Source organism: Rhinichthys klamathensis, unplaced genomic scaffold, assembly GCF_029890125.1.
Source record: "Rhinichthys klamathensis goyatoka isolate OS25496 unplaced genomic scaffold, OSU_Roscu_1.1 h1tg000444l_1, whole genome shotgun sequence".
NCBI classification, from domain to species: domain Eukaryota; kingdom Metazoa; phylum Chordata; class Actinopteri; order Cypriniformes; family Leuciscidae; genus Rhinichthys; species Rhinichthys klamathensis.
In genome coordinates, this window is record NW_026606939.1 from 56,188 (window position 1) to 78,648 (window position 22,461).

Here is a 22,461-nt window from a genome sequence, read left to right on the forward strand (position 1 = left end):
CAACTCCATTCAGAATGAATGCTTCTGAATTTCTTTGCGTTTAGCTGGATGAATAGATTCACTGTCAAGCACGACTACATTAAGAGTGACATTCATTTCCACCCACCGCCAGCATCCCACATCACGTGTCACTATGTGGGCATCACTGTTAACAGGTTCATCAGGTTAAGCCACAGGATGAATGCGGTCTCCTTCAATACAATGAGATCAAGGTTGTGCGAGATTAAGAACTACAAACCTGTCTTTATGAGGACACAGCTCACAAGGAGAACATTTTTACCCTTTAACAAGCATTTAACTTCACATCACGCTACTGACTGGCTGTATGACTGAGCCAGAGTCGAGCGGCATCTCATCCTCCATCATAACGGGAGTGAAATTTGAGATCTGTGTTGTGGATTGGCATGAAGACCGCATGGCATTGGTGATGCGTCTGTGAATAAGCAACCAGCTCATTTAGAGAAAACACAGATTAGCTCTCATGTGCATATAGGACGTTTTTGATTCAGACATGCATTACACTTTATAAATACAAATTAGAGATGCACGATATATCGAAAAAATGATAAAAAGTCCAAGTTTTAGGTAGACCCGGACAGCAGAGAGTAGACTGGACACGTGGCTGTTACATACGCGTGTACACGCACACACACACACACACACACACAGTTAGCCGCCTCTCAGACAGCATGTGATCGTGAATTCAGCTATATGGCCGAATACACACAAAATTATGTCAAAATGCACGTCTTGAGTATTCACGTAAAAACAGTTATATCTTCAGTGGAGTAAACAGTTGAGAAAGAAAGCATGTAACAATATATTGGATCTGTGCAGCTCTTAAAGTGACAGACTAATAAACCTGCTACCATCTGTGTGTTTAATGTTAAAGTGCGTATGTCAGGTTAAATTTGTAATTATGATTAACACAAAATAGTTAGGGGAAATACACGTTTTACAAGTTGTTGTATTGTTTTGTATGATTTTCGATACCTTAAGGCAGAATATAAGATGAAAAAGTTCGTTATTTTCAGTACTCACTTAAAACTGCTCCTCCGCCCAAACGGATCGCTTGACGTCATAAGAGGGAAACGTCTCCCAGGGCGCGGAGAAAGTGAGTTTGTGAGCTGTGTTGATAATTGTATGAGTGATAGAGTGAAAGAATTAGTGATTAGGACATTCATTTATTTAGTTAGCTATTTAAGTTAGGTAGTTAGTTAGGTATACGCAGGCGTATTTTCACGATTGGTGATTTCCTGCGTTTGTGCTGGGTGCAAAAACACCGTTAAAACCGGTCACAGAGTCCACTTTTTCCCAAAAAGCAGGTCTGTGTTGTGTGCCTGGGTCAACTTTGTTCGGACCAAATGCGCTGACTTCAGTGCTGCTTCGGTATCCAAGACTTCGATCATTTGCAGCGCACATTTCTTCCCGTTTTTATGTTTCCACTGTTCGATCGCGCCCGCGTCTCTCTCTCTCCACTTCAGTGCTGCTTCACACACACACACACATTCCAGCATTGCAATCTTGACATCGCAGCCTGTTCATTATAGCCACGGAGCTTCAGAGCTTAGGCGGAGCAACAGATTATGTGTCCCTAAATAACCCTTGATCTAACAGTAGTTCCGCATTAATTAATTTGCACGCGAGTTTTATTTAATTTTATACTCGTGTATATTCATGCACCGAACCATGACGCCCGAACCGTTTCGGTTCAATACGAATACATGTACCGTTCCAGCTCTAAGTTATGCCTATACCTGCCCAACTCTCCACTGGTTCTCTTCACACCAGATATTTATGTTTCTTCGATAGGAATTATTTAAATTTCTGTTTGGCTCCTCATCTGTCTCACGCCTGGGAGGCTCAAAATTGTATGGCTGTGGGCCATCTTAGGTTTGAGGGGGATTTTGGAAAATAATGATCTTGACAGAAATGGCTATAAAGCTTACTGTAGGGCAATTACAGTAATAATTTTAATGATAATTACATTTTCACTCAGACATCTAACCCTTATTTAATATATCTAAAAAAAAAAAAAAAAATTTACCCTGACATACACACTTTAATCACTACAACAAAAGAAAGAGAAAATCACTCACTGCTCTTGACTGAATAACTTTTGTAGCTTTACTAAGAATCAGTGTATATTTAATTCATACAGTGAAAACTAAGCAGTGTTTTATTTTTGCATTGGATTATTCAATTTCTGTTGTTAAATAAACCTAATGTAGGCCTACCTGAAACCCTAAGCCCTCCTGGTGTACACTGACATTAAAATTACACTTGTTATGCAATGCCACAGTAAAACACTGCTGTTCACTTTCAGAAGTCATTGGGATGCTTTCTTCTCACAAAAATTATGAGAAACATGTATGTTGGTTATAGCTTTTTCAGTTTTTAAATATATTTAAATATAATTTACATTACACGCTTAAAGCATAATCATATCGAATATCGCATTATTTAACAAGTTATCACATTTTTTTAAGCCAGGCAACAGCAACGTAATGCATCCAGAAGCAGAATGTGTGAATGCATCAGCTGGATCCCAGTATAGCGGGATGCCATGTACGGTCCTTCAACTTTGCTTAGTGACTTTAAACACCCAGAATTACTAAGTGTACAAGCAAATGAGAAAGAATGGAGAAGCACAAATGACACAGCATATTCCCTCCTATTTCCTCTTGCTAACGGTTGTTCTGGCTGTATTCTGAGGTTATTGTGGTCACTACGCTTACATTTGTTCAGTTTTCTAAAAGGACAAATAATGTTAACAATGCAACAACTGAAAAACTAAATGAGACAAATGAAACATGACAACATCAGATCACCTTTTTTCATGGTTCATATCAGGTTAATATTTTTCAGTAAAGCTGACAGGCAGCCCTGAACAAAAAAAAAAATTATACTTCAATTAGATTGAACAATATCTATTGATACATTAAGGGTTATTTAATGAACATTTAAATACAGGAAATATAAAAACTAGGGCTGTCAGTTAAACGCGTTATTAACGGCGTTAACGCAAACCCATTTTAACGGCGTTAATTTTTTTTATTGTGAGATTAACGGTCTTTTTGGCCTAGCAAACTTTGTAGTTTTTTTCACATGCTTTTGCAACCGTGCGCGGCATGCGCTATGAAACCCATTCATTTCAATGGCTTGCGCCGCGCGAGGACGTTTTGTTGCTTCGTCGACCAAAGCGCAAGCGGATCTAGCTTGACCGGAAACAAAACAACAGGCACGCCGCACACACTTGTTTAGGCTTGCAAGCCGGCCAAATAGTAGGTTAACGTTAAGTTTTGAGTGGATGACGAGCGCGAGACGCCGAAATGGATGCCAATAAGATTCTGAATGGAAAGTTTACTTTTAAAAAGTTGCCAAATGGTTCCATTGACAAGACCAAAGTGATCTGTGTGTTTTGTCGTTGTGAACTGAGCTATCATCATTGCAGCACGTCCAGTCTGAAATACCACTTGTTGGCCAAGCACACACACACACACACACACACACACACACACACACACACACACACACACACAGCTGATGCGAATTCTCCGCCCCCTCGTCAATATCAGGACCTCGTCAGTATTTCTTTCACCCTTTTATTGATGGACAGTGTTACATTGTGTGAGAGATTATTTGCTCCAAGTGAGAATGTTAGTGTGAAATTGTGTATATGCCAATATTGTTTTCAATAAAAAACATTTGCACAAAGCAAGCCGATCCACTTTTCCATGTTGATAAGAGCATTAAAATGAGAAAAAATAATGGGACAAAAAGAAATCAAGAGACATTTAGAATAGATACAAATGTGCGATTAATTGCGATTAATCACGAGTTAACTATGACATTCATGCGATTAATCGCGATTAAATATTTTAATCGTTTGACAGCACTAATAAAAACATTTATGCACTATGCAGGGATTGCCAAAACAAACTGTAAGCCAAACCTCTTTGACATAAAACATTTTATTGACATACACCCTGAGATTTAATTCTTTCCAAATAGAAATTTTCAAGTCATCTGGTGAAACGGTTTTCATATCGCAATATATATAGCAGAAAAACAAAATATACGAATGTCAGTTTTTTCCAAAATCGTGCAACCCTGTTTTCAATTCATGCTTTTCATTTTTAACCCTTCCTTTCTAGGTAGTGTAAAATACTTGGTGTTATAATTATAGTCAAGCGGTAGCAGTTTGAGGAGGAACTTCAGCTTCCCTTCATTAATCAACAGCTGGCGTGTTAAATATTCATTTAATAAACTGGGACACCATCACTAAAGCACCTGCATCTGTCACAGTGACTGTCAAGTGGCTACTACCCAGGGGGTGAGTGACATAAGAGAGAGAGAGAGAGAGAGAGAGAGAGAGAGAGAGAGAGAGAGAGAGAGAGAGAGAGAGAGAGAGAGAGAGAGAGCTCATTTTTATGTCAGGGATTCGCCCACATCCCATCGTCAAAGATCACATTAGCATTCCAGCAAAGAGACACCGGCCTTCTGTCTCTGACGGCCTCAACAGCAGCGCCAACACAAATCTGATGTGAACTTATTCAGCACATCTCAAACAGGTGTCAGTATTCCTGAGAACAGCGTGAAGGTCATCATTTATCCTATAAGAAATCTCCTTATACTCTACCTAATTATTAACATGGTCAAATGTGAGTCCTTGAGCAGACTGGAACTATTTTCAGTGCAGGTTTTATATAAGCTCTACAGAAAGGCACTATTACCCCGTGCAAACAAGTGCCGAGAAGATTTGTGCAATTAACACTTCCAAGACTGATAATTAAAAGGAAAGGGGATCATCAGCTTCAGTTCTGCTGGTAGAATGGTTTAACAAAGACATTTTACTCTAGTTGGGTGGTTATGCCAACATACAGGCAACTAATATACTAATGTACACTCCTTTATTCAAATTAAATATGTAATGTAAAAAATTAAAATGGGTTAATATTTGGAAAAAAAAGTGATAAAACAACTTTCTCAAAAAAAGTAAACAATTGCTTAAAGTTTTTACAAGTAATTATTCAAGTCAACAGGTGTCAGGTGTTGACATTCACTGTCTGCAAAGAACAAATGTAAATATAACAGACTGCACACTTATCTAGTCTTGAATCTCCAAACATAGCGTCATATTGTATAAACAGCACAAACATATACACAAACTCTAAAATATTGAAACAGCATGTTAATGTTTATGTCTGACGCACGTCGTCTGTGCAAGCTCTTTTTTATTACAAGGAGATTCAGTGAAATCCATTACTTCACTGTTCTACTGAAAATAGTACCAAATAGGGCTGGACGATAAGGGATATCAAGATTGCGCGATAAAATTAACGTTGATAACGATAAGCTCTGGACATTTTTAAACGATATGGATTAATCTATGGAAGCTTGTTTCCGCCACAGAATGCAAAATAAAAAAGGTAATTGCGACTTTTTATCTCACAATTCTGACTTTTTTCCCCACAATTGCGAGATATAAAGTCAGAATTGCGTGATATAAAATCGCAATTGCGTGATATAAAGTCATAATTGCGAGATATAAAGTCCGAATTTATTGATATAAAGTCGCAATTGCAGGTTATAAAGTCAGAATTGCGAGATATAAAGTCAGAATTTATTGATATAAAGTCGCAATTGCGTGTTGTAAAGTCAAAATTGCAAGATATAAAGTCAGAATTTATTGATATAAAGTCGCAATTGCAGGTTATAAAGTCAGAATTGCGTGATAAAAAGTCGCAATTGCGTGTTATAAAGTCAGAAATGCGTGATATAAAGTCGAAATTGTGAGTTGAAAAGTCAGAATTGTGAGATATAAACTATTCTGAGGGGAAAAAAGTTAGTCTTTTTCCCCCCTTACAATTGGCCTGATAACTCGCAATTGCGAGTTTATATCTCACAATTCTGAGAAAAGATGTCAGAATTTCGAGATAGAAACTCGCAATTATGTGTTATAAAGTCAGAATTGTGAGATAAAAAGTCGCAATTCTGTCTTTTTTTCTCGCAATTGCGACTTTATTTCTCATAATTGCGACTTTATATCTCGCAATTGCGACTATTTCTCACAATTCTGACTTCATATCTCGCAATTGCGAGATAAAAGGTCGCAATTTTTTTTATTCAGTGGCGGAAACAAGCTTCCATATTAATCTAACAATGACACAGCAGAAATAAACGAGACAACAGCCAGTCAGTGCATGTCGCTAATACGCGATTTCTGTGTGTCTCTGTGTGAATGAACGGCGCGGTTTCGTCTGATACACAGACTCACACACACGTGACGTCACGCTCATTGTGTTTTCAGCATCTGCTGTCTCAATATACGAGGACATGAGCAAATAAACTTCATCTCCAGAGCTGCTCTGAGAGACACTTCACAAGCTTTTCACCGTTTCATTTGAGAAAAACTACCATCTGAAACTAAACCTAAACCTGAAAGATCTTCACGAGTCAAAATGCATGTAAATTAATTGTTATTTTTTCATTTGATTACATTTTAAAAGCTTAATTTGTTATAAATCATAAAACATTCCAAAAAATTAAGTGGAAAAAAGAATTTAGGGGAAAATAAAACAGATTTCATAGGGACCTAAATTAAAAGTTAGCTACTCTGTGGAGTTTCATTGTGAACAAACAAGTTTACATTCATTCTCAAGATCGAACAAATATGTGGAAATATTTCCTTCCCAATTAATAGTAAATGAATATCGTGATAAATATCGATATCGTATGACAATCGTGATAATATTGATATCGCTCAGCCCTAAAACATAAGCTCACATCATGTTGTCTGTGTAAGTCTTCTTTTGCCATATCAGCCACAAGATTTATTCCTTGAGAACGTCTCTCAGAGCCAACACTGAGTTTGAAGGAATGCAGAGTTTAAGCTTCAAAAGCAAGTCTACACCTAAATCATTCCTACCTGAGGAGAGCTCCATCCAGGGATGGGAAACAAACAGCCTGGCTGAGGAAATTAACATTGATCGGTACAGCCAGTGTAAAGCAGGTCAGCTATAGCGAAGACACTAACGCGCTAAGCCTGGTTGCTTGCTAATCAGCAGGTCAGGCAATAAAGCAACCTTAACCTTAATCCTCAAGAGTTCTTTAGCAGAACCAGGGAAATCAATAAGAACCTGGAAAGCTTCAATCTCTCACTCAAAGCTGGAAAGGTGATGTATGTAAACACTATTTTAACACGGAAAACAACTGGAAAATTGCTTGCAAGAAGAAATTTTGCAGACATTATGTAATGACCTGAATGAATGAGAACGACTGCAGCAAAAACATCATTACCATAAACAGATATAAAGACAAACTATTCAGTATATTCTCTGAACATTCGATCAGACCCAGTGGAGATTTAAAATTCACTACCGGAGCAGAATGACTCAACCCTAAGTGGGGTTTAAGATTTCAAAAGGCTGTGTGTGTGTGTGTGTGTGTGTGCTTTCCCTGGAAAACCTGAAGTCATCTCAAATGACGAACCCCCTTTCCCTGAGTAAAATACATCAGTGTTACAGTATTACACAGTATTTTAGTGACAGTTTGTGTTTTTCGACAAAAAATGACAATATATTGGCGATTCAGAATAAAAAGGACATGTCATGACAGTACTATAGCATAAAAATATCATAATATTTTTGCAATGATTTAGGAAACATGCAAAGTTCAAATATTTGTTTCTTTGAAAAACAACGCAGCAGTGATTTTAGAGATCACTAGCAAAGGGTTTGGACGAAAACATGAGGATTTGTAAAGTAAATTAAGTGTATATCATAAAACAGGGCTAGATACATGTTTGAAATATAACTTGCAGTGTGAGCATCCAATCTGCATACCAACACATTAACAGGGTGGATAAAGTGGATTTACATAGATAACATATGATCCAATTAAGATGTCTCACAATTAATGCTATTATTAATTGTGTTGACAAGATCTCATTAGATCACAGCACTCACACAAGAGTTTTTTCCAGATAGAGGCCTATGATTGGTTGGTGGTTCGCATCTTATGTGTCTGCAAATAGAAGTTACTGCAGAGATTTGATGTTTCTACAAAAAAAGTGTGAATTATTTATTAGAAAACGTTGCTGAAACAGGACATTACATCTAGTGCTGCCGCGATTAGTCGACTTAGTCGACGTAATCGACCATGCAAATTAGTCGACGGCAATTTTTTTAGTCGACGTGTCATTTTACTATTGACCGCTATTTATTTTTGGTCTCCCGTCACAAACGGCTCACTGTAATTCACCTCCACACACCAGTCTGTGCGCCGTGCGCGCCCTGCTGGTTTATCTGCTATCATTTTCCTTCACGTTCCCGCCCGCCTTCACTGCTTTATTATGAAAAATTGCGGAGGCAGGTGACGGAGCTTTCACAGTGGGCTCGTTTGCTGCGGTCCGAGCGCGAGCGCGATTGTTCCCGGCGCCCCCCGCAGCGTTGGTCTGGTTTCACACTCAATTCTATCGAACCCTGTTGAGTTTGCGTGCATCTTATGCCATCGCAAACGTGCACGGCGCATGATAGAAAACAGAACGCGGGTCAATATATTGTGTTTTTCAAACGGACTCTTTTGAGGAGACAGTGGATTTCCAAATGTGTTGCCCTGATTGCACGCGCAATGCGCGAATACACTGCAGACTCAACTCTCGCGTATCCAAGGTAAATCATCAACACTATCATCCCTTACATGTGTTTTATTTAACTAAATGCATCATAATCAGCTAAAACGCATGGGCAGGCTACTTAACTTCCTGAACAAGCGCTCCCGAGTCCGTGTTGCTTTCACATTCACGCGAACCGCGGCACGGGCCTGCCATGCACGCAAGTGTAAACGCGAGCTACATATTTGTATAGCGCTTTTCACAGAAAATGCATTGCATCTACTTTACTATTCAGAGTGATGTTATCAGTTATGCTTTTCAGAAATGTACATAAATTAATCATTATTAGCTTACTGTACATTTTTTAAGGCAGAACAAAGAGCTAATTTAAGTAATACATACATGTTTGTTATTAGAGGATTAGATTAGGACTCTGACTAATATGGTATAGCCTAATGGAAATGCAGATACTTAATGCTTAGATTTAGGGCTGCAACGATTAGTCGACGTTGTCGACAACAAAAATTTGTCGACAAATATCTTTGTTGTCGAGTAGTCGTTTGATCTCACGTGACCTAATGTAAGGGCCTGCAATATCGCGATTTGACCGCTACGGCGCTGTAGCGCTAGAGTGTAGTGCAGCCCTTACAAATGCTATTGCGGTAGAAGAGAAAACAGCGCGAATTATGACAGTGCAAACGAATCCGAACTAGCAAGGTTTAGGTTTGGGAAAGTTTCACAAAACTTCAAATCAAGAATGCTGTCGTGTGCAATACATGCAAGGCGGAACTTGCTTTTCTCCCGTGAAAAAGCACAACATGCATGTTGGAGTGCAAGAGGAAACATCCCGGCAAAAGAGGAGCCGGTGAGAAGTGAGTGTTCTCCAGCTGGAGCTTACTAACCATAGCCTCGTGAGACCATCCTGATCTCGCGAGCTTTCAAGGTTTCACTCGCAGATCAGTCTGGATACTTTCCGTTAAAGAAAATTTGGGAGCAGTTCACCAAACGAACGTCCAATCAGCGTTGGCTTTGAGGCGGGTTGAGGTGTGACGCAACGAGAAGCGCGTCAGTTCAGTCTAAAGAACATGTCGGCTTCAGCGGATGAAACTAGCATCAGCGTGGCTATCGAGCAAGTTTTATCGGAATTACAGAGTATTTCTTCACTGAAAGAAGAGCAAAACACTGCTCTGGAGGCTTTTCTCAGAGGAAAAGATACGCTCTGTTAGTACGTCATATGCTTCGTTGATCTGATTGGTTGATTTGGCCCGTCTATCACCAACATAGGCCAATCAGCTAACCAGTATTTTCGCTCCTTACCAAAACTACTTCAACGGAAGGTTTCCAGATGGATATGCGGAGCAAATCCATCTGGCGGAGTCAGGTTATACTAACCACTAACCAGCGGTAAATCTCTCTTTATTAGAGAATGCAATACTACTAATAATAGTAATAATATTATCAATAGTAATATAATTACAGTAATGTGATGACTTATTTTGCATAGAATAAAGCTTGATCGAGCTTAGGAGTCAGGGCTGTTTTTATTATTGTAACACTATTAGTATATTAGGTATTATTATAGTCTTATCACTTGCCTGTATTTTGTTCAATAATCATGAATACTTACAAAACGAGATGTTATATCCTTCCTATGATATAGGAAGAATATCATGGCAGTTACTTTATCATACTATAAATTAAAAGGTGAATGAGAACGTCTCTGTCAGCTCAATTGTCATGTAAAAAAAGATTGTAATTTTATAATTATAATAATTGTTTGCAGATTAATATTTTGCCATTCTTTGTGTCCTGAAGTAAATGTCCCTTTTTCTGTTTCAGTTCTAAGAAAAGCAGTGGGCCTATTAAACAATGCTTAGAGAGCATTTGTGTGTGATTTGAGTTGGACCGAAATCTGAAAACTTAAAGAGAATGACCTGTTTAGTTGGCTCAAAGTTCATTAAAACAACTATTTCAAAAGCTGAAGTGATTTTCTTTTTTTATATTATAGTTAGAATATGTATAACTCAATGTTTTAACTAATTGGAAAAGCTGAATAATCGTTCCAAACTTACTGATTAGTCTGCAAAATAATCGACGATTAATCGTTAGATTAATCGATTATCAAAATAATCGTTTGTTGCAGCCCTACTTAGATTGTTAATACATAATGTTTTTGAACAGGTGACATTTTATGTTTTGGCCCTTCAGTTGAGTTCAAAATAAAATGGACACAACGAAATAAACACTTTTTTTTTTTATTAGTCGTTTAGATTAGTCGACTAATCGAAAAATTAGTCGAAAGATTAGTCGTTAGAAAATTAGTCGTTAGTGGCAGCACTAATTACATCACGCAGCAAATTAATATATGCAACCAGAATTCACTACTGCGAATAAGCTACTTTACCATACAGACTATAAGTGTCATTACAGAATTTGCTGAGGGTGTACTTTACTTTCTACCTCAAGACATAAATTTTTATTATATCAGTATTTTATGACATCTAGCAGGAGCACTGATGAGACTGATGTGTACTTTAGTCACATACTAGGCCAGAACTGGACTCCCAACTGAGCCTGGTCTGTCACAAGGAGTTTGGGTTCCTTGCCACTGTCGCTTAGTTGGGGACACTTAATATTCAAAAATATTACTTTTCTGATGCTGCTATATGAAAACTGAACTGAGCTGGACGATGACATATTTTTTGCAGAACTGCTTTATAGATGAAATGCACTAATTTAATAATTGATGATCTTTACAACGGCACTAAATCAACACTGAACTGAAAGCTAAACAGCCGAAATGCATAATTTACCTGTTATCCCTGTAAAGCAGCTTTGAAACATTCTGTATTATATAAATCACTCAGATCAGGGCACTCTAATTTACTATCTGTCCCTAGAACTAGACTTAAAAATAGGGGTGATCGTGCATTTACAGTCATCGGCCCTAAGCTATGGAATAGCTTACCGGCTTACATGATCAGATCCGCCCAAACTTTGACCATTTTTAAATCAACTTTGAAAACTTTTTTTTTTTTCAATAGCTTTTAATATATCGTGATTTTTTTTTTTTAATTACTATTATTGTTTGGTTTCTTGGCCTTGTAAAGCGCTTTGGTCAACACCAGTTGTTTTTAAACGTGCTATACAAATAAAATTTGTATTTTAAATTTGTAAAGCGATATACAGGTGAAATAAAAAAAATTAGGATATGGTGCAAAAGTTGATTTATTTCAGTAATTCAACTTAAAAGGTGAAACTAATATATTATATAGACTCATTACATGCAAAGTGAGATACTTCAAGCCTTTGTTATAATTTTGATGATTATGGATTACAGTTTATGAAAACCCCAAACTAAAATTAGAATATTGTGAAAAGGTTTTCATAAGCTGTAAGCCATAATCATCAAAATTATAACAAATAAAGGCTTGAAATATCTCACTTTGCATGTAATGAGTCTATATAATATATTAGTTTCACCTTTTAAGTTGAATTACTGAAATAAATGAACTTTTGCACGATATTCTAATTTTTCTAGTTTCACCTATATATCATTAAAGGTGACTTGAGAAGAGTCACGGCTGCTCAAGATTTACGGTGTGGGTCGCCCCGCGGGGCACTGGGTGAGTTCATATTAAGGAGGAGGCTCTGATAGCTAAAGTCAGCTGCTAGACAGTTGTCCTCGACTTGGCGCTTCCTATAATAACAACAGACTGTATAAACGGGGTGCAAATGGAATCAGACTATTTTAAGACTCGACAACAGAACTCACACTTTGACAGAAAATATGCAACAGCCTGCAGCTAAAAATGCTAAAGGAACATACGCAAATATGGAGGAGATGATCAGCAACAGACTAATGGAGAGAAACACAATTTAAAGTCCCTGTAAAGTCAAAATTAAGTATGTGTTCTGAGTTTGTCACACCACAGAAAAATGTGTTATTAGCCACCCAGCCAAATTTGAATGATAAAAAAAGCCGGCAAGTACATAAAATAAGCTATCCAAATCTTGAAAAAGTGAGCATTATTCTCTGCTCTCAAACGCTGGGGGCGTGTCCGCTGGCTGCGCTGAAGCCACGCCCACTCGCGGGAAAGCTGCCGACGCTGATATTAGGTGATACTGCTTTCGGGACGGGAGGATGAAGGCCGAGGCGAGAGATAGTCGGTTCGGCCCCATAACAGCGGATTATCAGTGAATCCCAGTTGTCTGTCTCCGACAAAAGTTTATAAAACTATCCCGTGTAAAATGATCACTACAGGCGGGTGTTGGTGGTGATCCTCAGCTTTCCATCAAGGTTGGCTCTTCACAAAATGAATCCACCTTGATGTGTGGATGTGATGTGATCGTTTTTAGGTAATTTAAATAAAGATCTGTTTTGTACATGAGCGCATCCAGGTAGTAGCCTACGCATTTCCGTGTCGAAGGCATAGCTATAGCTAGCAAACTGTAGGCTGTAGTAACTAATAGTTTGCGATTGAGCGCCAAACTGATCCGAATGTGCTCTATTGTTAGGGGAGGGGCCAGCCTCAGTTGCCTCAGTGCATCATCAAGTAGGGGCGTGGCCAGGAGCTCAGGGGCTCCAGTGCGTCATCGAGCCCCGTTTTAGCCCCGCCCAAAAAATCCGGAAAATAGCAATCGTGAAAAACTGTTTAATGGTCTAACTCCACAATTCAGTACTTCACAGTTCACAGTTTTTGTATTATGTTTTAGCAATGCATTTCTAACATTTATGTGTTTAGAATTTTTTTTTAGAATTGCCTTTACAGGGACTTTAATGTAACCGTAACCGTAAAAAAGTGCAAAAGGAAAACCCTCGATATATATATATATATATATCAGGTACACGCACAAAAACAGCGGCAAAAAGCAGAATTTACTATTATATGAGATATGTGCGACCAATAAATTTAATAATTTCTAGTTACCGGTAATAGCATAGATGAAAATGACTTTTTCCAAGCAATGAATAATTGATCAGTGATGTGACCAACATCACATGAATTAGCCTAACTCTCCTCTGGTGTTTCCATGGCATCAGGTAAAAACCCAACAAATGTAAACAACCTAATTATGATGCATGAATAAATTCAAATTCACAATAAGACTAGCTGATATTTATAGAGTTGCCAGGAACTCAGTAATTTCAAAGGGCTCTTTTTAATTTAGACTGAGCAGATGGTAATATTTACATTTGGGTATTATGGTATTTACATACTGATACTAAGGATCACCTAAAACTAACAAACCTGGTGATACCAATAACCAGAAAACAGACCGCCACGATCTCACATGACTATAAATCTAGACTCAACTCTTGCACTGTCATGATGGCAATGCATGTATGGTATCCTCGTTTTCGTTTACATGGTGAAATTCATTTTTTTACATGTTCAAATGGATCTAGCACACAGCTCTCAATCAAGAAAGCAGTTCCAGCATTTAGACGTGGTCACTTCAAGTAAATGCTATGGTTGTTCAAGCCAAATATTTAAACCGTAGTCCTCTCAAATTTAAGTCGGCATACATAAGTGTGGGGTCCGCACATGTGTAAGCGAAGCAAAACTTCTGTCATTAGAATCGTTACAGAAAGATAGTGGACTTGGAGCATTATATATATATATATATATATAGCCTATAGCGCAGGAATGGTAGATCAGGTTATCATCCACATCCAATTATAGTGTTATTTTACATTTAATTATTCTGACACGAATCCTACAGTTAGACTTTACTTTATTTGTAACTTTGTTATATTGTATTTATCTATACTTGTAATTAGTCCATTTGTTCTTATTTTTTACTGACTGTTCACTTGCCTGTAATAATATTTTAACTTAATTACTTAGGCAAGTAGTTTTTTCTGTAGTATCGGAGTACTTAAAAGTGTACTTTAAGTAATAAATGGAAAGCAAAGTTACCCATCCCACCACCCCCCAAATATTTTTTTCTTGCTGATCTGAAAAATGATCCGATCCGTGACTCAAAAACCGCACATGATCCATTGAAACACAACGCAAGCAGATCAAAGCAAACCTGGGCATTCACAAACTCAAATCAGGAAGTAAAACATAATGAAAAAGTGAATTACATTAATTAAAAACTGGTCTAACAAGAGCATGGACATTTGGAAAGGATGACAGTCCAGAGTCTGGCAGGACAATCTTGGAAACACACTGGCTTCATCTCATGGATGTCATTTTGCCATATCCATTAGAAGAAATAGCAGAGTCAGACGTAAGAACAGTCATCCAGACACTATTAGCGGCTGTGCAGCTTTGATTGATGTCTATAAATACAAAGCACAATTCTCAGGCACACAGTTGCAATTGCCAGCTTTTTAGCAATGCCCACATGTGTATTACACTGTTTTACAAAGCCAGTGGACAGGTGGTGATATTGGCACTATGTCACATTAGACCAACAATTGGTTGGCCCAGTTTAGAAAGCTTCATCTTGGCACCTCTTTCCGACAGAGACCTTGCCAATGGGAGCAAAGTTTCTTCAGGTCATTCCTGCAATGTCCTATGTGGACTGGACACCTCATCCCTGAGAGCAAATAGACGCTACTAGGATTCTCATTCTTTACACTGTCAATAACAAGAAGCAGCTGATAAAATGTAAGCAACTTAGACCCAGATGTAAATGGATTAAGGGAAGAAAAAAGCCCAGCAAATGCAATTAGAAAATATCTTAACGATTGCCAAGTAACAAGTTAATTACTAAATGACAATTACAATGACGAAATGACATCCACTTCTAATGTCACAGACATAATGCAAAGTGTTGGGATTGACAAGCTAATTTAAATGCAGGAGTGTATCCAGTTCTCTATGAGCAGAAATAGAGATTGATATAACCAGAACAACAATGCATCTCACTGCTGTAGCCTGTAACCAAGAAACATGGATCCAGTTCATGATTTTTGATGCGAGCTAAAAATGTAGTTATGCATTTATGCATTAAATCAAATGAGATTCAGTCTAGATTATCAAACACACTTTAACTGTAATGTTAATATATAAAACATGGGGTGAATATTAAGCAAAAACAACTAGGCTTATATTGGAATATATGCGGTTAAAGTTATAAGAATTTCTTTCTCTGACCTTTAGGTTCAAGTAAGGTTCGCAATTACTAAATAAAATTTATTTTTAGCTACAACATCAAAGCCTGCGGTTCTTTTTTAATAAACATTCTTTGGTATTGGTAATATTTAGCCGATTAGACTTTTTCAGTAAAAGCAAATGCTGTTTGTGAAGGGTTAATTGCCTCACCTGGTTTTGTAATGTGCAGCACTCCCTTAATTCAAACACCACACCTTAATCTACACGACTGAAGTTAGCAACCATAACTGCAATTATTTCACAACAGCTGAGAAATTATACCCGAGAATGATGGCGGTAAAACTTCACTCAAATACTTCCTCTTCACATGCAAAACACACCTACACACTGCCAGACGTACAGAAAACCTCTTTACACATGCAAACTGTACTAACAACAAATAAAGATATCCTTACATTTAGGGCTGGGTGATATGGCCAAAGAATTATCACAATAAAATGTTTTATCAGTCCATATTGATATGATAATAATCATTACAATAAATGTCAAATCTTTATTTCTTTCAAAGGTAGATTTCCGATCTTGAATGAAAGTTGTAGAAACCAGACAGTTAAATGTGTTTTTATAACACTCTTTATTGTCAGAAAACTTGCCAAACAGGTTAACATTTCACAAATCTGAGGTAGAATATTCAAAAGATTTATAATGATAAAATATTTCATCAAAATATGCACGAGTTAACTTAAGTAAAATAATTTTTTCAGTCTTTTTTCCTTAAAAGAAATATCCTAATAGAAAAATTATTTATTTATTAGTTTCTGCAGGTTGATAGTTTGTGTTTCCTGGCTGACTTAGATGACGTGTATCTTCGGCACAGTTTGCAGTGCAGGGTGCAATATTAATAATATAGCTTGCCAAGTAGCTTGAGTTGGGATACAAATTTATGTTCATTAAAGGGGTGGTAAAAAGCCCTTTTCACAAGATGTAAAATAAGTCTTTGATGTCCCCAGAGTGTGTATGTGAAGTTTTAGCTAAAAAAAAAAACCACATATATTTTTATATAGCATGTTAAAGTTGTACTTTTTTAGGGTGAGCAAAAACGCGCTGTTTTTGTGTCTGTCCCTTTAAATGCAAATGAGCTGCTGCTCTCAGCACAGGGGGCGGAGCTTCAACAGCTTGTGTCCTATTACCTCACACAGACATGCACTGAAAATGTCAATGTTTATGTTCAAATGGAGTCAGACAATAATGGAGAGACTCAAGAAGAAGTGACAACATGTAGAAACAACAGGACATTTATTAGTTGATGAATTTATGTAGCTCATGTGTAGTTATCTTCTACTCATTGATTAGCATATTCTGTCTTGATAATCACTGATATCACTAACCCTGGAGGAATGTGGTGTAGTCCCTACCAGCCGTTTGTTGTAGTCCTTAAAAAACTATTTCTTTAAAAGCAAATATCTCCCTTTGCTTTGAACTTTGAGCGTCGTAACTTTGCAGATGTTGTCTATACTCAAACAGCAACATCACACACTAACTAAAGTTAGAAAAGTGAAATCATATTCAACCACCCCTTTAACAAAAACAGTAAATACGTAAAAAATTTAAACATCATAGGGTCAAATTTTTACATTCTGACTGTTTGAGCTATTTATTTAAGAACCATTTGTCATCTATAGCATCATACATTTAGGCTATAGATCATGATAACCATTGGTAAAACCACGCACGCATATAGCACCTCACTACCATGGTAAAATGTAATTATAGCCGGAATACATTTTTTTGTATAAATACAGATGCGGAAATGCTACAGCTACAAAAAAATTCTATAATTATATTCCATTACTCTTTTAAAATTCGATATGAATATATACCACATTTCTGCCATAATATTACCATGGTGCAGTTCAGGGGTGGACTGGCCATGACACGTGGAGCACCAGGAGTTTTCCCGGTCAGCGAGTAAACGCATCTGCTCTAGTAAGCGGATAAATGGTCCGTGTGGCGCGGTTCAAATGATTAGCGCTGTTTCATTCCACTTTTGGTGCATAAACAATCAAACTTTTGCTATAATTATTAGGGGTGTAACGATACACAAAATTGACGGTTCGGTTTTCCCACGGTTTTGACGTCTCGGTTCGGTTCGATTCGGTTCGGTTTAGAAAGCTAAAATTGCTTCTTTTTTTTCCTTTTCTTTTTTAAACAGTGGTTTAACGAAAAAATTGTCTTTGTCTTTAAATTAATTCAATTACAATTAAACGTTTCACAAGGATTAAAAAAAAATCTGCTAAATCTGTAAACTATATAGGGAGCCGCACATTACTATAACATTAAAGGTTGTAGCCTAGACTTTTAACCTAAATTCAGATGCTATTTATTTTTTAGATATAATAATCAACACACAACACATTGTATGAAAACATGTAAACTGAACACAAGGCAGTTTTTGCATTAACTTGTGTTTTACTCTAATTTGTTATTGAAATATAATACTTTACACAGTTGTCATTTTCATGAAAGATATTTAAAACATACATTAAATAATCAAGATATCATTAACAGGTTAAGTAAAATTAAAAAAAAAATTAAAAAAGGCTAACATGGTGCATTTATTTAGTGCAAGAGTTCATTTATAGGAACCATTTATAGGAAGTTGTGGACACTGAATCACTTGCCTGTTGAGGTAAATATAATGCTAGTGACAAGCTATGCTGTTTTATTGACGTCTTTCCGCTGCTGAAACACTGATTGAGCGATTACACGAGTTATGATGCCTTTCAGTAAGTATACTGCATCTTTCAACATACCTTCAGGTGTCCATTCCGTAACTGAGGAAGAGATGATCGCGTTTACCCGCGCGCCGCGTTGCCGTTTGAAATGAGGAGCTTAGTAGGCATAGAGCGATCTGTCACGCCACATCAAAGAGCGCCAAAACGCCATTTATTGTTTGAATTTCGTATCAAATAGACAAATTTGAAAGATTACACCTTGCTTATTATCGAAAGTAACAAAACACGGAGCTTGTTATTTGGTGTTAATGGTGGTTAGCTACAAAACTGAATTCGTTGTGTACTGTACACAAGACATGAGGTCCATTGAGCCGGGCTGGGCGGGGCCGGGGTAGCAGGGGGCGGGGAGGGGCGTGTTCGGTACGCAATGAGAGTATCGCGATTCGAATCGTGTGTTCTGTATCGCGGTTTTTCGGTTCGGTTCGAATATCGTTACACCCCTAATAATTATATTGAGGAAAATTGCATTGCGATAATAATTATCGTTTTATCACCCAGCCCTACTTGCATCACATATACAGTCACCCAAAATCTTTCTTTAACCATCCAAAGAGAACCACTGCAGTGTGTTGGAGATATTCTGAAAGCGACGATAAGCTTGCCTACGGGGGAAAACAAGTTATGTGCACTTGCAATGTCAAAACGTGTCATCTGAAAGTAGAACACAGTGCATTACCAGCATTAAACCAAAACGCACACTAAGAGCATGTACCTTGATATTACAGCCTATGTTCTGCTGCTTTCAACGGGATTATTTTACACTTTCATTCACACATGGCGCTGTGAAAGCCACACTAATGTACGTACCAGGCAGCTAAAAACCCTGGGCATCCAATTTCACAAGCCAAACCAGAATTAAGAGCCATCATTTTAGATTTTCAACAACACATAGAGGATAGAAATGCTACAGCAATGTTTTACTCCTGTTAGACAGACCAGCAATGTCACGCATGATAGTCTCAAACAGTTCATCAGATGCTGTAAAAAATGCTCCGTCACCTTTCACGAGAGATGTTATGGGTCAATGTGTTTCCCCATTCAATTGCCTATGGCAACAGTCTTGGGGACAATATTAAATAAGTATTTTTATTATTATATTCTAATTGTTTGGATTCCTGAAGGACCAGTGTGAGTGTAATGTAGATGTAAAACGAGGCTTGAGTCCACTTTAAAGGGGTCATCGGATGCAAAATTCACTTTTATATGGTGTTTGCATATAAATGTGTCTTTGCAGTGTGTGGACACACACAACCACCATACAATGAAAAAATCAATTCACTCCTTTTTTTAATCCTCAAAAAGTCTAAACACTCAATAATCAAGCCGTTTGAAAATTTTCTGAGCAATATGATGTCATATTGCTCATGCTCCGCCCACGACCACTGACGGACTGTCCGTATTAGCATATTTCCCATATTGCTCATTATCATTTAAAGAGACTTGCACCGAAACAGGTCGCTGTGAACAGAGCTGTTTTAGAGGAGGTAAAAAGGGTGTTGTTTTACACGACCATTAAGGAATTTTATCCAAAGTATGTTACAAACTTTACATGAAGACCCTAAAGAATCATACCAACTTGTGGAAAATGGGCATCCGATGACCCCTATAAAGTCCAGGTACAAGTCAATGCAAAGACTATTTAACTCTGTTCAATTTGGACACTGAAAATGGGTTGGAGGATTTTTAACTTTAAAATGTACAATGTTGAATATGTCGTCCCTAGAGAGGCAGAGGTCAACTTGTGTAATTTACTTATTTAAGATAGTAAAAGCCTGCTTTAATTGTCTTCAACCATAGGGCCTGGACCTACTAGGGGCCCTCAGCACACTTCCAAGGGCCACAGTATGACTTAAAAGTACTTAAATTAATGTATTATTCATACAATTAATTTTAATATTATTATTAATAAACTGAAATAATCAACCTTTATTAAGGGCTTGATTTTATATATTTTGTCACCCATCCCCCCTCTATTTAAAAAAACTGCTGATTTTAAGTCAATTAGCTAGGAAAAGTAAAAAGCTTGTTCTCTTATTACATTTAATGCAACGACATTCAGACATTAATTGTGGCTTAGAATGTCTAAATATTTTTGGGTGGGGACCACTGTACGTATATAATCCTAATGTAGACAGTTATGACAACCTGCCAGATAGTGAGAGAAGAGAGTCTTGTTAAATCAAGACAGCTCGAGGTTCATTTTTCATCTGTGTGTCAAACAAGCAGTTGAATTACGAGCCAATCTGACCTGTTCTGCAACAACACCTGACTTACCTTTCCTGTCTTGTGGTCGAACCACACCAGAGCGTGATTCCTGGACAACACCTTGCAGTCGAAGGTGGCGTTGTTCTGGGCAGGGCGACACCGGGCCACGGAGCGCCCGATCTTGACCGGCTCATCCAGGTAGACATGACGTTCCTGAAACGGGTGTGAATTCGGGCGGCAGGTGAACACGGCCAGCGCTGAAGGCATTGAGGATGGCTTGGGAGTGTTACTCCAACCAGAGACGAAAGACAGTGTTTCTTGATCCAGACTGACCTGTTGCTCCAATTCACTTTAATGAATTATCAGGAGACCAATGCACATAGTAATACGACAAAAATATCAACTATCAAGAAAAGACGAGGCTCTTCTGCTAAACCGACTACATTACGTCCACAAGCCTGTACTTAGACACTATGTAGTTGATTTCTTGCCCCCTTGCGAGACCCCCATGATGCCGAACCAAACCCAATACAGCTGCCCAATTCCATACAAGTCTGTATTTTCTGATGACAGTCCACTACTCGACCTGTTACACCTCGTACCCTGCACAATTCATCCTCACCCCCCTTAACAAACATAGGCCTGGCGAATAAACAATCGAGTAACACTAATATCCTGATAACCTGTTGGATCAGTTAACGTGTAACGTTACTCCCCCCAAAAATAACAGTCCATTTGCGTTTCTAGATTAAGATTGCAGTGATTTCTAGATTAACGTGCACAAAACGCACTAATGTGACTGTTAAACCCTAATGAAGATTATTAATGTGAGTGGGTTTGACTGAAGTATGCTAGACAGACCATCAACCCACCACTCCCCTAAACAGAGCAGGCATTGAATGTGAAAACAGAAGCACAAAGACCTAATTAACCCAACATTAAAATGACAAAATTCAATGTTAGGCATTAGAAAACGCTCGCGCGGAGGGTGTTTTCTTACACACGAGAGCGTTAGCTGGCTAACTTCATATTAGCTCGTTAGCTTCGCTGAGGTAACGGTGGCCCTTTATCTTCTCCTTATCAAGCCGCCCGGACTGAAAGTGACTTTATAAATAATTCCGAGTGGATTTATCCAGTATTGTTTGGTCCGTGGAACTTTCATACGCGGAGAATTTACGTAAATCCCGTACTAGCTCGCGAGCTCGATAACTAGCTTAGCTCGCTGAGAGACGCGAAAAATTCCCCAGAAAAGAAACTCATAAACGAATAAAGTCCGTGACACGATTCCGCGTTAAGCCATGGAAGTCTTCGGTCCCGGGGACACTGAAAACGGGATGAAAAATCGTTGTGTGAGAGGGGATAATTGGAAGTAAGTCGTCCTCCCGAAGAGATACACACACACATACACCGGCCACAAACCGCCGCGGGGCTCGCGCACCACCGAGAAAGGGGCGGGGACTCTGTGATGACGCTATATGGGGGCGGGGCTTTTGAATTGCGTTGGAAAGAAAATAAATGGTGGCACTGAAGAAATCTAAAGAAATGAACAATAAATAAATAACAAAATGTAAAAATACGAATAAATGGCTTGATACAATTTTTATAATGAAATTTATTCCTGAATTAATTTCTGTATTACTTATTTCACTTTATTTATTATTTTCTGTATTTATTTTTGCATTTATTTTATTATTTTAATTTGTTATTGTTTTATTTATTATATATTTATTTTTATATTTATTTTAAAGTGTTTCTTTATTGATATATTTATTAT

At 37.8% G+C, this 22,461-nt stretch overlaps 1 protein-coding gene across 5 annotated transcripts in view; it reads right to left on the reverse strand.

The window, feature by feature from the left end:
* Positions 1–22,134, reverse strand: part of slmapa (sarcolemma associated protein a) — a 69,915-nt gene extending 47,781 nt beyond the window's left edge. For 3 of the 5 annotated variants that reach the window (XM_056236315.1, XM_056236316.1, XM_056236314.1), the window contains exon 1: positions 20,757–22,133. In XM_056236315.1, coding sequence (XP_056092290.1) covers positions 20,757–20,954 — 198 coding nt within the window. In that variant the 5' untranslated portion in view covers positions 20,955–22,133. Of the gene's footprint in view, positions 1–20,756 lie in introns of all 5 variants that reach the window. The other 2 variants (XM_056236318.1, XM_056236313.1) reach the window with 1 other exon arrangement.
* Positions 22,135–22,461: the final 327 nt, after the last annotated feature.